This window comes from Scardinius erythrophthalmus (genome assembly GCF_964197995.2).
Source record: "Scardinius erythrophthalmus genome assembly, chromosome: 21".
NCBI lineage: Eukaryota > Metazoa > Chordata > Actinopteri > Cypriniformes > Leuciscidae > Scardinius > Scardinius erythrophthalmus.
In genome coordinates, this window is record NC_138241.1 from 21,644,178 (window position 1) to 21,659,463 (window position 15,286).

General features: G+C 38.5%; 1 protein-coding gene across 3 annotated transcripts in view; it reads left to right on the forward strand.

Moving 5' to 3' along the window:
- The window catches only part of smap1 (small ArfGAP 1), a 107,865-nt gene that overhangs the window by 22,477 nt on the left and 70,102 nt on the right, over positions 1-15,286 (forward strand). For all 3 annotated transcript variants that reach the window (XM_081351181.1, XM_081351182.1, XM_081351183.1), the window contains exons 2-4: positions 3,928-4,061; positions 5,352-5,437; positions 10,392-10,467. In XM_081351181.1, coding sequence (XP_081207307.1) covers positions 3,928-4,061; positions 5,352-5,437; positions 10,392-10,467 — 296 coding nt within the window. The remainder of the gene's footprint in view (positions 1-3,927; positions 4,062-5,351; positions 5,438-10,391; positions 10,468-15,286) is intronic.

Genomic DNA, 15,286 nt, shown 5'->3' on the forward strand with positions numbered 1-15,286 from the left:
TCAGCGTATCACTGCAGGCATACTGAGAATGTATTTATGTGTTTTTAGAACTACACGTTTATGGATAAATTGTTATTTGAAGCGTCGATTTACTTTCAAAAGGTGATATTCCAACTATAAACCTTTATCCTAGTTTTTCTGTGATATCTGAACACATTTGTAACACAGAAAGAAGTAAAGATACTGTGTGGTTTAAAAGAAGCTATTTCATACCTAGATAGCCTAACTTGAATTTGAATTTGAATGTTCCACTCTGTGGTTTTGTCAAAGGTTTAATAGACATGGCTGAGTCACGGTCATTTAGGAATAAGAGTGTGTGGGTTTAAATTGAGATTGCAAAAGGTATCATGTATGTATTTATTTAATTGTGCAGCTCTAGTATGTATATGTTCCCTTCCTTTGTTTCTTTTTTTTTCTTTGAACTGTTGTTTTCTTTTGAAGCCGGATGCAGGGTTCTCAGTGGTTCTTACACACCTGGAAGGAACACCTGGAAAATCAGGGAACTTCTGGAAAATTCATGGCATGGGAATTTCTATAGTCTAATTTGTTTTAGTTATTCTCAATTCTTCTGCTCGAAATACTTTTTGTGAGTGCGTTTTCTCACAAAGAAACACAAAAGTATTTGTAAGAATCATGGACAAATTATGTAAATTAATTTCAGGGTCCCCACATCTTCTGACTAATAAGCATATCCAGCCCCAACTGCAGTGTTTCAGTCCAGCAGGGAGGGTGTGGAGAGAGTTCTTCTAGCACTTCCCCTTTGCAGGGGCACTGCACCCTTCACTGCACCGGGCTCCACTCAATGACAAATTAACCCTCTTTAATTGTGGGTGAGTTATGCAGCTCCTGGTGCAGCGGTGTGAGACACAATCTTGCAGCCTTTTATTGGGCTAATAAATCTGGGAGGGTGGCAGACGGGGTTGGTGCAGCCAGCCGGATGGTAGTTTGGGGTGGGTGAGAGATAAGAGACTGGAAACCCGCTCTCTCTCATTACCGCAGTTTTTGCCTGAGTTTTTCCAGTGTGTTGGGAGAATCTTATCAGCCTGTTCACGCGTCACCCGTCCTCTTTTGTCATCTGAGCACAGAACAGAAGCAAGATAGACATTAATATCCTGAGCAATCATGCAGGATGAATTATGAGCACGCTTAAAAGTGAAGAAACAGTGCGGTATTGTTTGTTATTCTAATGGCTGTACTTGCTGTGTGAGTGCTTTTTCCATTCAGGAGCTGTGTGGGTGGCGCTGCCGGGGTCAGTGGTTTACTCTGCTGTTGCATGATGGGCATGCAAAAGCATGCCAGGCATCCTGAGGGAAGAATACAGATCCCATCCCCCCCGCTACCACGGATACGGCTCTGTACCGTGAGAGCACGTGAGACGGAGGAAGCGAATTGGATGTGTCCTAAGATGGCTGACAGGTGTAGATAAAGCCAAAGAGGGCGGGTGAACCACAGAAATCCATTTCCCAGCAAACCCTGTGATTTATAGCCCGTCAGGAGCAGTGTTCTCACCAACACCAACCGACCAGCCTGTCAGGACCGCTCCAGTGCGCCCGCACCCCCAATCCATCCACTTCTACTCGCAACTTCTCACACAAAACGCTATTGACTTCTTGCGCTCAGTTTCTCGAACAGAGCTGAAAAATACTAGGGAAGTGCGAGACTAGTCGACTAAACGATGCCGTGAGTTTCGACGTCGCGTAAAGGTCCCGTATTATGCCCCTTTTCACAAGATGTAAAATAAGTCTCTGATGTCCCCAGAGTGTGTATGTGAAGTTTCAGCTCAAAATACCCAACAGATAATTTTTTACAGCATGTTTAAATTGTCATTTTTTGGGGCACAGAAAAACGCGCTGTTTTAGTGTGTGCCCTTTAAATGCAAATGAGCTGCTGCTGGACGACCCAGGGGGCGGAGCTTCATGAGCTCGCGCTCAGGCTCTCAGGACAATTTCATCCCACGGAATGATGATAATATCAGAAACTCTCAGTAACTGTGTTCATTTCGAGTCTGACAATAATGCCTACAGAGTCAGAGTGCTGTATAGAGATGAAACGGGTATAGTTTAGTAGTTTAATTACGGTTATTATAACGTATTTGTCATCTGCTTGTATGTATCCATTATTTATTAATAGCCTACAAGTCTGCTGTCTGAATGATGATCAAACATACTGATGAGTTTAATAAAGTTTATTGTACATCACACAAAAGATGAAGCGTCAGTTTTACTTCAGAAAATCACCGTAAGAGCTGAGTAAACACAGTAAGTTATAAGAAGTGCGCAAGTACATAAACGAATTTCGGTAGAGTTGAGGGAGCATTCCTGTGGGCGGAGGTTAGTCAAAAAACTGTTCTAGTGACGTCATTAAAGAAGGAAGTAGAGGGATGCAGTCCAAACGGGCCGTTCGATGTAGTCAACTTCTGTTAAATAAAATACCTCGCTTGGCATTGAACTTTGAGCTTTATAATTTTACAGATATTATTTATGCTCTAACAGCAACATTAAACACTAACTAAAGTTTGAAACATGGGATCACGAAGAATGGGACCTTTAAATTTTTTTTGCACATTTATGTTTTACTTTGTTTCTATTAAGGCTATGTTCAAAGGGTTATGGGACAATACCGGTATGGAATTTTAAACTGGTTTAAAGGGGAAACTTTACGAAATGAAACTTTCTTAACTGCAACAGATCCTATATCAATATCCTAACGAATAGAATATGTATGGAATAGTTGATGACAGGCAGTTGAATTATTAGAAAATAATGCACACCGAGGTGGTAATGACGCAAAGAGGAGTTGCTGTTACACCTCGGATATGTATTATTTTCGAATAAAGTCAACTATTCCGCTTATACTAAGGTTACCACACCTCAAGACATTGTTCAGATGTTTTTGTCATTAATTCTAGATTCTAAAACATAATTTTAGAGCTAGTAATGGAGGCTTGAGCCATTGATAGCAGTTATTAATGCAGTTATTAGAGAGAGATTAAGTGTAGGTGAATTACCTGAGTGTGAGAAAAGTCATGTCGCTTTTATTTTGCTAAACTATTTTACTGATAAAATCATCAAAGCAGTTTCCCTGAAAAGAATTGCACACCTCACGTTCGTCAACCAATCAGATTCAAACATTCAACAGCCCCATAGTATAAACTTACATGTATCATTGCTGGTAAACATCAAGTTTAACATACAATGATCATAATCTCTTTCAGTGGCATTCAGTATGGGAGGTGACTGTTCGATTCATAGATTAAGTAGGTTATTTCAAATGGATCGCTTGTATAGACTGTCTTCTGGGGGTTTCTTAGACTAGTCGGTTACAAAATTTCCATTTAAATGTTATGGGAATTAGGTGTGGCGTACATCCCTAAAAGATACATAACCTCCATCTCTGCCTTTGATATCTTGATATCATCTTCAGTCACAGCGCTTCCTTCCACCCCCGTGCTATTATAGTCACTTCTGAGAGCTGAATATTACACACCGGGGCTTAAGATAATCACATACAGTCTGTATTGTAGCACAATTCATATTTTTCTTCTCCTTTTTTTTTCTGTTGCTGATGAGATCAGGAGTCTCACAATGTAGTTTCACCGTTTTATTCCGGTACCCGTGGCTATTGACTTTCGATTCAGGTGGGCTACCTGCTGCATTCATCTGGCGCTTGGATCGAATTTTATTATCACAACTGCAAAATTCCATTGTTTAGATATGGTTTTCTGCATCACAAAACAATGGCGTTTATTCGATGCTGTGGCGGGGCAGAATTATGTGGCGGAGCTTGAGGCGGCACCATGACTCAGAAGATTTATTTTAAACTGCTGTTTCTTCACTGCCTGTTATGATGGTGTTATCTGTTTCAGATAATGGGAAGTGCTTTCCTGCAGGTCTAAAATCTGTCTTTTTTCGCTCTCTTTCCCCACAGGACCTCGATGGGCCTCTTGGAATCTTGGTGTGTTTATTTGTATCCGCTGTGCTGGAATACACCGGAATCTGGGAGTGCATATATCACGCGTCAAATCAGTCAACTTGGACCAATGGACCCCCGAGCAGATACAAGTATGAGTATTTTTGTGTAACACTGTGTTGGTTGTCTTTTCTTTCTTTGTAGGGCTGAACGAGATGTTTCAGGCCTGTTGATGACCCACCTCTCAAACTTTTTTAAACAATGTCTCACATTCATTGATCACATACACACTACCATTCAAAAGTTTGGGGTCAGTAAGATTTTCCATGTTTTTCTTATGCTCACCAAGGCTGCATTTATTTGATCAAGATAGTAGAAACAGTAATATTGTGAAATATAGGTATATGACATTCAAATCACAGGTATATGTGTGTAACTGTATTTGGAGGTCTCTGTGTGTTGTGCTGTAAAGAGCAGTGTGACTTGAAAGATTTATGAGATTTTAAGCAACCAAAAGGGAGTCTTGCATCTCCCCTTCGCATATTAATTGACATCTGGATGGATAATTAATTCTTGATGGGTAATTACTTGTCTGTTTTTCAGCATATACTCTTCCTTCACTCTGATCCATCATTCTCTTTAATTTGTCTCTGACAGACTTAGACGTACGTGACATTGAACTGATAATGCAAATACGTGTAATTTGTATATGTTCCAACAGTGGTTGAGTGCAGGATTACACGGTTAATTAAAAATCAAGGCCATGAACTCGCACAGATGGCTGAGTTTGTAACCAGAGTTTTATTTTAAGCCTGTTTCAGGTGAAAGTTCATGTGTTTTTCCATTTTGCTTTATTAGGAAGTTATTAGGAACTGGGATTTGTAGCATGAATCACGGTACAGATATTTTGCACTGTCACTCCTGTTGCCCGGCGATTGTGCACATCAACCAATCGAATTCCACCGCCTCAAGGGATGAATGAGGTCACTCTTTATCCAGAGGTCATTGCAGTACTTTGACATTGAAAGAGAGAGATCAATTTAGCTCTTTTTAGGGATCCAAGCAGTATAATGAATACTTTTTCCCCCACCTTAGGTCATCATTTATGCATTTTAAATGATGCTGCTAAGGGTCTTAATGTTGTACAAAGATGCACCAGTTTTACAGTTTACACTTGCATAGCAGACCTGATTGTTCATTAGTTGAGCTTTAATTTATTTATTGATTTTATAGAGTTGTGTGTTGTATTTTGGAGTTTATGTAGTTTTAATAATGGACAAGGACACTTCTGTTAGTGTTCTAGTTGACAAAATTGTGAAAAAATTTGTCTGTGAATTAATTCTCAATAATTTTCAGCAATGTTTTTCATGAAGAAAACTACTTGGTTGGTTTATATGTATTTTCACCTGTTATTTCTCTGTTGTCTCTCTTTCTCTGTTTAGAGTGTGCAGAGCATGGGCAACACCAGGGCAAGACAGCTGTATGAAGCTCATCTCCCAGAAAACTTCAGACGGCCACAAACTGACCAGTATCCTTGAGTCTATCAGTCTGTGTTTGTTTGTGTAATTCTGGTTGCAATATGTTCTAATTACCTTTGCTAGTCAGTTGGTAAAAGTCAGCATCAACTTTCTAATCCGAGGTTGTTGTGTGGTACAGATGCTTTCTTGAGCGTCTGGAAAGAATTGATATGATTAAAGTGAAAAATCTCTTTTCTTGGCTCTAGAAAAGACGAATTGCAGATTTGTAATATGCAAAGAACTGTTTATTTGTGAGTTTATGCAGAGTTTGTGGTGTCGCGTCCTACTCTTTTCTTGCTACTGCCAAATTCAAACAAACTATCAGATTCTGTAGCCAGCATTAACAACTTTTCTCTTGTAAGAAACAGAGAAGGGTTTAGAGTATGTATGTACTATGTAGCAGTGTAATTTACTGTTTTAAAGGCAAGGTGTCTTGCACATTGATAAATGAAGATATTCAATGTTTGATTGCCAAATACTTTTTTGGAGTATTTCCACAAATATATATGGCAAAATATTGCTCACAGTTCATAAGCTTGCAATTGAAGTGATGTTACATTTGAATTTGTTGTGGTTGGTACAACACCTAATGCTATTGCAATGGATGTGTGCCATTTCTAGTAATACTAATCGTTCTTATCACCCACTATTCACAGTATTTGGTTTGGAAACTCAGGGACACGCCAGTGATTTTTGAACATTTCTATAATTGTGGCTTGAAGGCAGTTCTTATTTTTAACAGAAAGGGAAGAAAACCATCAATAAATGAGATCTATATATATATATAATATTATATATATGAAAGAAATAAAAAGTTTTAATATCTGAATTAAGTAATTTAACAGACTTTCCAAAGATTGGTCTTGGTCTTCTGCTCCCAAAAATACTACATATTTTCCACCATGAATATGCATGCATGAATATTCTCTAGCTTAAGAGCTCTTTTCTTTTTTTTGTCTTTGAGACATTGGATACCATTTATGTTTTTTGAGACATTTAGTTCCTGGTGATGAACATTACAGGTTGTTCAAACTTTTTTTTTTTTACTTTATAGATGTTTATATATATATATGTATATATATATATATATATATATATATATATATATATATATATATATATATATATATATATATATATATATATATATATATATATATATATATATATATATATATATATATATATGTATATGTATATGTATATATGTGTATATGAATAAGAATGCATGTAATTGGTAGCCTGGGTTTCCCCATGCTGCCTTGTGCTCAGTGCGATTTTATTCATGCTGCTAGGCAGCCTGGACACCATGGACCAGATTTTCCCCTCAAAAAGGGAACCAATCACAGAACAGGGAGGGAGCAGCAAGACGATGACGACGTCTATGCGACACACCGAAGCAGTTTATATCTATGGATCCAACATGGCATCAGACGCGAAGTTACCTTTCGATGCAGCCTTAGATAGTGTTCTAAGTAGTTTAGAACGCAAGTTTATTTCGTCGTCTTCCTCGTCGAATTAAAAAGTTTGGGGTCATTAAGATTTATTTATTTATTTATTTATTTTTTAGCAAGGCTGCATTAAATTGGTCAAAAGGGACAGACACATTTTATTACATTATAAATATCTACTAATTCAAATGCTGTTCTTTTGAACTTTCTATTCATCAAGGAATCTTGAAAACATCTGATCAGTTTCAACAAAATATTAAGAGGCACAATTGTGTTCATCATTGATAATAAGAAGAAATATTTCTTTAGCACCAAATTAGCATTTTATAATGATTTCTGATGGATCATGTGACACTGAAGACTGGAGTAATGATGCTTAAACATCAGTTTTGCCATCACAGGAATAAATTACATTTTAAAATATTAAAACAGAAAACAGTTATTTTACATTTTAATATTTCACAAAATGTTTTTTACTGTATTTTTGATAAAATAAATGCATAGACTTACCGACTCCAAACCTGTAAACAGTAGTGTATTAATAATTGCACAATTCTATGAGGAATTTCAGAATAAATGGGTGATACATTTTGATTTATAAATTTCATTTGCCAGATCAGGTCTGTCACAATGCATATACACATACCATGAATATATATATATATATATATATAACACAGTTGGGAATTCCTGTTCTAATATTGGTGGATGTGTGAGTTTGGCAGGCAAAGCCTGTGTGACTTCACACCTCTGGCTCCAGAGATCCAGAGAAAACAGCTGCTGTTTTCAGCACATTCACACACAGCAGAACTGAACAGGAACTTCCTCATCTCTGAGGCCCGATAGGAAGTCTCTTCATGTCTCTCATTCCTCCACCTCATCTCTCTTGCCTCGGGTATCCTCCTCCGTCCTATTTCACACCATCAGTCTAATTGGGTGTGTTTGGCGGCCAGGATAATTCCATATTCTCCTCATTGGCGCCTTCAGAAACTCTAATTGAATTTCCCTGGCATCCGTGGCCCGTTATCAGCTCTCCTGCATTTGGTGTGGCTATGGAAATGGCTTCATTTGTATGCTGACCGATGAGGTACAATATTCTTAACTGTCAAAATGGATTAATCTGGACAGCAGAGGTGAGCTTCCTCCACAAACTGGCTTTGATGGAATTTGCTTTATCACAGGTGTGGTTTCTTCAGATGGAAATGCGGATCTTTTGTGCTCCTGTGTGGGGGTATCTAACTCTCTCTCTCGCCCTCTCTCACTTCCCACTTATCACAGCTTCTCTCTCTAATGGAAAAGTGTGTTTATATAAACGTCAGATTAGCAAAGAGAGGAAATTTGAAAGCTCTTTCTCTTTTGTTGCAGAGATACCTTGATTTGGTGTGCTTGTGGATTCTTTGTTTCTTTCTCATTTTTCTGTGTGTGTTTAACTGTATATAACTCATTTTTCTTTCTCCTATTTATGCCAGCACTATTTTTTTATGCATCATCTTTCCTCCCGGTTTCTCTCTGTAACGTTTGCATCATGTTCTATCTCAGGGTGATGCAACAAAGCATCTCTTGCATTTTAAGGAAGCCCTGCATAATTAAGTGTTCCTGAGGATTTTAATTATCTGGTTCAGGTGTGTTTGATTAGGGTTTGAGTTGAACTTTGCAGGAAGGTAGATCTCCAGGAACATGTTATGCTATTTTCACTCAAAAACAGTAGATGGAGCGCAACAGAATGGAACTGAATGCAAGTGTCTCCACTCGTTTTAAAATTAGGTGTTTTAAAGGGTATTTTTGTAAAGATGCTTGAAATTTTTCGAAGATGGTTTTATGTGGTAAAACTGTCTAACAGCTACAGCACAGCAAGCTGCCTGCATGTTAATTAAAGCAGTACTGCAATATATTTATATATATTAGCGCTGTCAATGTTAACATGTTAATGTATGTGATTAATTCAAGCTCAACGCGTTAAAATAATTTGTATGCTATACTCATGTTGCGTTTTCAGTGAATTATTAATGCCAGTGTGTGCTTTTAAAACACGAGTTCTGTCATGTTCTGTGATTGTTTCTGAAGAATACGAGCCCTCACACATCGCGCTGTGTGAAATGCAGACTGAACGGAATGTCAAAACATCCCACCGTTGTATGGCCAGATGATACACAAACTACGTTTCTCATCTGGATAAAGCAAACCAGCGTTTCGCTAGTGAAGTTTTGATGGATGGAGGATTGCTGTATCTTAAACATTGAATGTATTCCTCCTTGTTATTTTGTTTTGGGATAACCAAGCGTTGATTAATCAGATGGCTAATTCGGTGTTGGTGCTTTTGGCAGTTATAATTACTGTACTGTTCAAAATTTTGGGGTCAGAAATTTTAAAGAAATTAACTTTTATTCAAGGAAGCATTAAATTGATCATTAGTGACAGTAAAGACATTTACTATTACAAAAGTTACTGTTATTTTGACCTTTCGTCAAAGAATCCTAAAAAAACACCTCACTGAATTCACAAAAATATTAATCAGCACAACTGTTTTCAACATTGATGATAAGAAGAAATGTTTCTTGAGCACCAAATCCGCATTTTAGAATGATTCCTTGAAGGATCATGTGACACTGAGGTGAACCCTGGAGTAATGATGCTGCAATTATGCTAATAACGCTGTTTTATTAATTATAATTTATATAATTTTTTTTTTTTTTTTTTTTGGTCACTCAGTGTACCACTTAAAATTCTTCCTGGACCACCTGGTTGAGAACCGCTGATCTTTTGTACTGAATGTTTTCACAAGGCTTTTGTCACTCACTCCTGTTTTTTTCTCTTTCTTGCATTCTTTCTCTTTCTGTCACCCTGATCCATATTTCATCAGATGCATTATTGTATTGTGATAAGGGATTCATGAGAGTGTAAATCCTATAAAGCTGCATGAACCGGTCCTCTTAGCATTTACCTGTCACTGTATAAATTCTCATTGTTAACAAAGGGTGAGATTCGGAGAGCGTGTGTTTTGATTTCTCTTTGGCCCCAAACTGTGTGTGTGTGTGTGTGTGTGTGTGTGTTTGCTGTGAAAGGAAGTGTTTCTCTTTTTCAAATAGTTGTACTGAGTTTGTGGTCCAGGTGAGGTGTTGTGCTCTGGTGTCTTTAATGATGAGGAGAGATAACAGCCAGTCTGAGAGGGCCAGCTTTACTGCAGGAGTTACATTGTAGCTGAGCAAGATGCCAATTAAAGCTTTCTAGCCAAACCGAGATTTGCCATACCTGAGATTTAAAAAAGGAAGTTTTGTGGCTTTCAATCTATGTTTGTTTACTTTGAGGACATATAAGAGGTATGATGAAGAATATCCCATCAATCAGATGAAAAATGTGAGCCAAACCATTTCATGGGGTCTTCAACATTATGATGTTTGTCACGACGTTCTCTCGGGTTACAGAGTGAATGCAAACCAGGCTTGTTTAAATGTGATGTTTAAAATGATTTGTGTTAGTTATAATAAGGCTTGAATTTTCCTTAGCAATGTTTCAGAGCTGTGGAGTTCTTCATCAGGGACAAGTACGAGAGGAAGAAGTACTACGATAAAAACGCTGTCAATGGAGCCATTGTGAGTATCAACTTGCACCCATCCACTGTTGCTATCATACTTGTGTGTGTGTGTGTGTGTGTGTGTGTGTGTGTGTGTGTGTGTGTGTGTGTGTGTGTGTGTGTGTGTGTGTGTGTGTGTGTGTGTGTGTGTGTGTGTGTGTGTGTGTGCACGCTGCACTGCAATGTTTTTTCTTCAGGTTCATGACCATTATTTTTTAAATCCTCAGCAAAGTTACGTCACCTTAAAATAGTTTTTTACTGGGTCTGTGGCAAAACAATCATATATTAATTTGTCACATTATTGAATTGATATATCCTTGTTTTTTTATGTGTGAAGTCATATCACTTCCTATAGTTTAAGTAAGAAAGAAGCCGGTCTAAACATGCTATTTATTTAATTAATTTTGTTTTATGTATTTATTTTCTCTATTTTGTATTTATTTTTTTAATCTTTACCCATGTGTGAATTCATATCTCTTCCTTCAGTTTAGGATTGAAGAAGCAGTTCAAATAAATAGTGGCAGTTTTCTGAGGCATTGTACTGGACTGGACTGAAGTGAAGCGATCTGTGCTACAAATTTTGAAACTGATCTTGCAGATTTGGTTGCTCATGCGTTTAGCAAAGTTGAAATTCTGATGCACTGCAGCCTATTGAATCGTAACATCGTATATAGTGAGCCAGCACTATAGTTTACTGCATATTTTATGTACTGAAGGCCTGATTTTGGTGGCCAGTTGTTCTGTTCATTGAGGCCTAAAATTCACATTACACAGCCTGGTGGGTTGCAGCTGTGCTTTACCCGCTGGAAATTGATTGACAGGAGCCGGCAGCCAATTAAAGCACTCTCACTCATGTTAAATTACTGTCTGTGATTTCCTCTCTGTTCCTAGTTTGCGTTGACCAAATCTTTAAGAACGCCACAAAGAATAGTAATTGACCATCCTTAGCATGCTGTGCAGGACTTCAGTCTCATGATAATGCTTGAGGAGCTTAAGCAATCTAAACAAACAGCCTCCTTTTGGCCTTTTCTGATTGCTTTGGATCAGGAGAGACTGAAACATGGTTGCAGCGTGAAAGCTTTTCGATCAAACTCTGCAAGGCTGCCCTGTCCAATTACAGTTCTCTTTCTACTTACCCAAGAAGAGCTCTGCCTCTCTCCGACAGGCCTGTCTGAGCCAGCCAATTAAAGCCCCTGCCTGCAGAAACAAGACAGCCAATCAGATTTCAGCAGAGGTCAATGCGATGGTGGGCAGCCGCTGATTGAGGACTCATAAACCAGATGTGTACAAGCAGCATCAGTCTGTGTTAGAGAAAAGATGAAAGAAGAAAGAAAAACAGTTAGATGAATTAAAATTCAATAGTTGTGCGCCGCACTGTAAAGTTGAGGCACTGCCTAAAGAAAGACTGATTCCAGGTCGTCCTCGTTCACCCACTCTGCCAACGGCTTTTAAATGCAAATAAGTGATTAAAAACAACTCATTATCAGTTTAAGGCATTTTGCTTAGTTTGAGGAGGGGGGTCTGGATGAGAGTGTGTGTGTGTGTGTGTGTGTGTGTGTGTGTGTGTGTGTGTGTGTGTGTGTGTGTGTGTGTGTGTGTGTGTGTGTGTGTGTGTGTGTGTGTGTGTGTGTGTGTGTGTGTGTGTGTGTGTGTGTGTGTGTGTGTGTGAAGAAGAGAAGAGAATGAGAAGCTGAGAGAACAGTTTTGTGAAGTGAGGGACTTATTTGATATGAATACACAAGACTTCTTTGCTCTTTGTGTGTTTAAAATGTATTAATGTTTAAAAACTGGTTTTGGTTTGTGTTGTTAATGTTAACTAAAACTATTAAATAGTTTTTGTTAATTGAAATGTAGCTTAAACAAAATAAAATATTATATGAATATTAGATTAAAAAAAACCATGGCAACATTTCTAAAAAGTACTACAATTTTCTGGGTCCCATCCCAGTTGAGACTGTTTTAAGCTATATACGAAAATGAATTGTAGCCCTACTGGTAGTATTTGCTGAGTGTGTATGAACAATGTGTACGTTTTTATTTAGTTACCTCCTTAAATGCATCTGCGTTTGTCCTTGCTAATGCAGAGGATCTTTATTAAGCACGAGTTCCGGCTTTGACAAGAGGGTGTAACTGAAGCCATTCCGAATCATGCACGTTATTTACCCGTCACCGTTTACCCTGCCTAAGCTAGAAGGTAAACATTTAAGCAACACTATTTAACAAAGCTTAAGATTCTGTCATTATTTACTCACCTTTATTTCATTCCAAACCCATATGACAGACTTTCTTAAAACACAATAGAAGATATTAACATCAATGTCATATAAATTGAGCCTTTAATGCTGTCAGAAGTTCGGTTGTGTTATACTAGTTGATTTATCACTTACGTTACTATTCTAAAGCTTAGTAATGCTTGAAAGAGAATTCTCATGCTTATCAAGGCTGCATTTATTTTGATAAAAAATACAGTAAAAACAATAATACAGTGAAATGTTATTATAATTTAAAATACATTTTCTCTGTTGATTTATTTTAAAATGTGATATACGTTTGCCTGTGATGGCAAAACATCATTACTCCAGTCTTCAGTGTCACATGATCCTTCAGAAATCTTATTATTATCAATGTAAAAAAAATAGATGTGATGCTTAAAGGGATACTTCACCTCTGGGAAGATGAATGTGTATTTAAAATAGGTCATTTAAGTAGAAGAAATGTGGAGAAATTTTTGAATTTGGAGCTTTCTAGACTGAGAAAAGCCAGAAAAAGTATTTTTGGCTTATGTGGATGAAAGACAACAACTCCCAGAATGCACTTGCTTCGCTGCCTTAGGAGGCCACGCCTACCGGTTAGAGAGCACAGTTGAAAACAACAAGGCTAGCCTAAGTAAGTGATGAGTTTGCCAGGGATTTAGAGACCCAAAATGTCCGGGATCCGGCTTTTGCGTTCTACAGTCACCATTCATCATGTTTACTGTGGCGAGCAGGACGAGGCTGACGGCCGCGGGAGAACAGCGCGAGGCCGGTGGCTTCATTACTGAGACGCGCCGGGTCTCGCATCTCTCACGGAGGAGCGGGAATTTTCTTAGCAATGTTAAAACGCACATCAACCGATCACTTGTTTAGTGTTCATGTAAACACTACAGTCAGATTCACCGATCGGAATTAATTCAGTTAGATTGAAACGAGAGGTGTGCATGTAAATAATGAATGGCGACCGCAGAACGCAAAAGCCGAATCCCCGCCGGACAAGTCCGGGAAAAGGAAGATGGTAACCCCTACTTACTCAGCTTTCTCCTATTATTCAGCTTTCTCCACAGAACAAGAGCCTGCTAGCTTAGCTTCCAAAGAAAGACGGCTGACACTGTGTACATTCTGTGAGTGAGATCCCTCCCTCTATGGGCGGGTTGAAAACATGCGGAACAACGCCATCTACTGGCTGTAGTCTTTAGCCTCTGGACAGAAAATCCTCCGATGACGCAAAATGACGATTTTTGCGTCATCGGAGGATTTTTTCCAGACAAAAAATACATAAATCTCTCCTCTCAGGGGGATATGAGGGGGGAAAGCATGGTAATTCGAAAATACTACAGGTTTTCTACTAATACAAAGCTTAATGCTAAATCCTGAAGTAACCCTTTAATATTGTTGTGGAAAGCATGATACTTTTTTTCAAGATTTTTGAAGAGAATAGTTCAAAAGAACAGCATTTATTTGAAATAGAAATATTTATATAATGTAATATAATTGTCATTACTGTAATTTTGAGTGGTATTTTTTGTCTCCGCTCTGGTGCTTGGTTTCATCGCTCTTTGATAACAACTTGCCCCAGTGATGTCTTTTAACTCCCATCATGTGACCCTGAGCCTGAGATGGAGGCATCTGATGAGCAGCTAGGCCAAAAAAACAGAAAGAAAAGAAATCAATAGTTGTTTGCTTCCAGCCCAGGCGGAAAGAAATGCAATATTGCAGCCTTTCCTTGCTTCAATTACTAAAACAAGCTCAAGAGAGTCTAACAGACCATCCCTCGCTTTCCTTCTCCTTGTCTTCCTGTCTTGTGGCAGTAATGAAAGTTCTGTGTGTTCTTCTGTGGCAGTAGATGGGGAATAAATGTGTCTTATTGAAAGCCTTATCTCCAGTCAGCGTGCTGAAGTCATGTTCCCTCCCTGCTGATTCGCACCATTTAAATGATTGTGTGTGTGAAGCCAACAGCGAAGCGGAACCTCGGAAAATAAATGTCCCAGGATATTAAGCGTCCTGCACTTCCTTGTTTTGATGTTTTCAAAACATGTTTTTTTTTTTTTTTTTGCATGCTTTTTCATTATTTTGATCAAAGTGTTTCCGAAGCCATGGAAAATGCGCATAATGAAGAATCTCAGTGGGCCGTTTTTAATATCAAGAACAGAATATATAAAAGATGACAGGAATATGAACATCACAGGCTCAGCTCTGCTATGGTAAATGTAGCTTGATTTTTTTTAGAAAACTGTCAGTTTCCCTACGCCACAGAACTGTCTGTGTGAGCGTGAATGTGTGAGTGAGATATCAGAGCGTAACTAATAATAGCTTCAGCCTTCCGCACCCAGCGACTGGACCATTCTCATACTTTTCACTGTCTCTTTTCTCACTGCAGTCATCTAAGCCTTATTCAGCCCCAAGTGACCTGGCCTGATTGGCCGTTTGCACTGCATTATGGGGCATTTAGCTGTTCGCTTCTTCTATTACTCCCCAGCTAGAAAGCTGGAGACCTTTGGACCTCACATTGATGCTGTTACTTCTTTGAGAGGATGGGAGTCTTCACGCCTTCGGCTGCATTTAGATGGAGATGGGTTCTCCCCT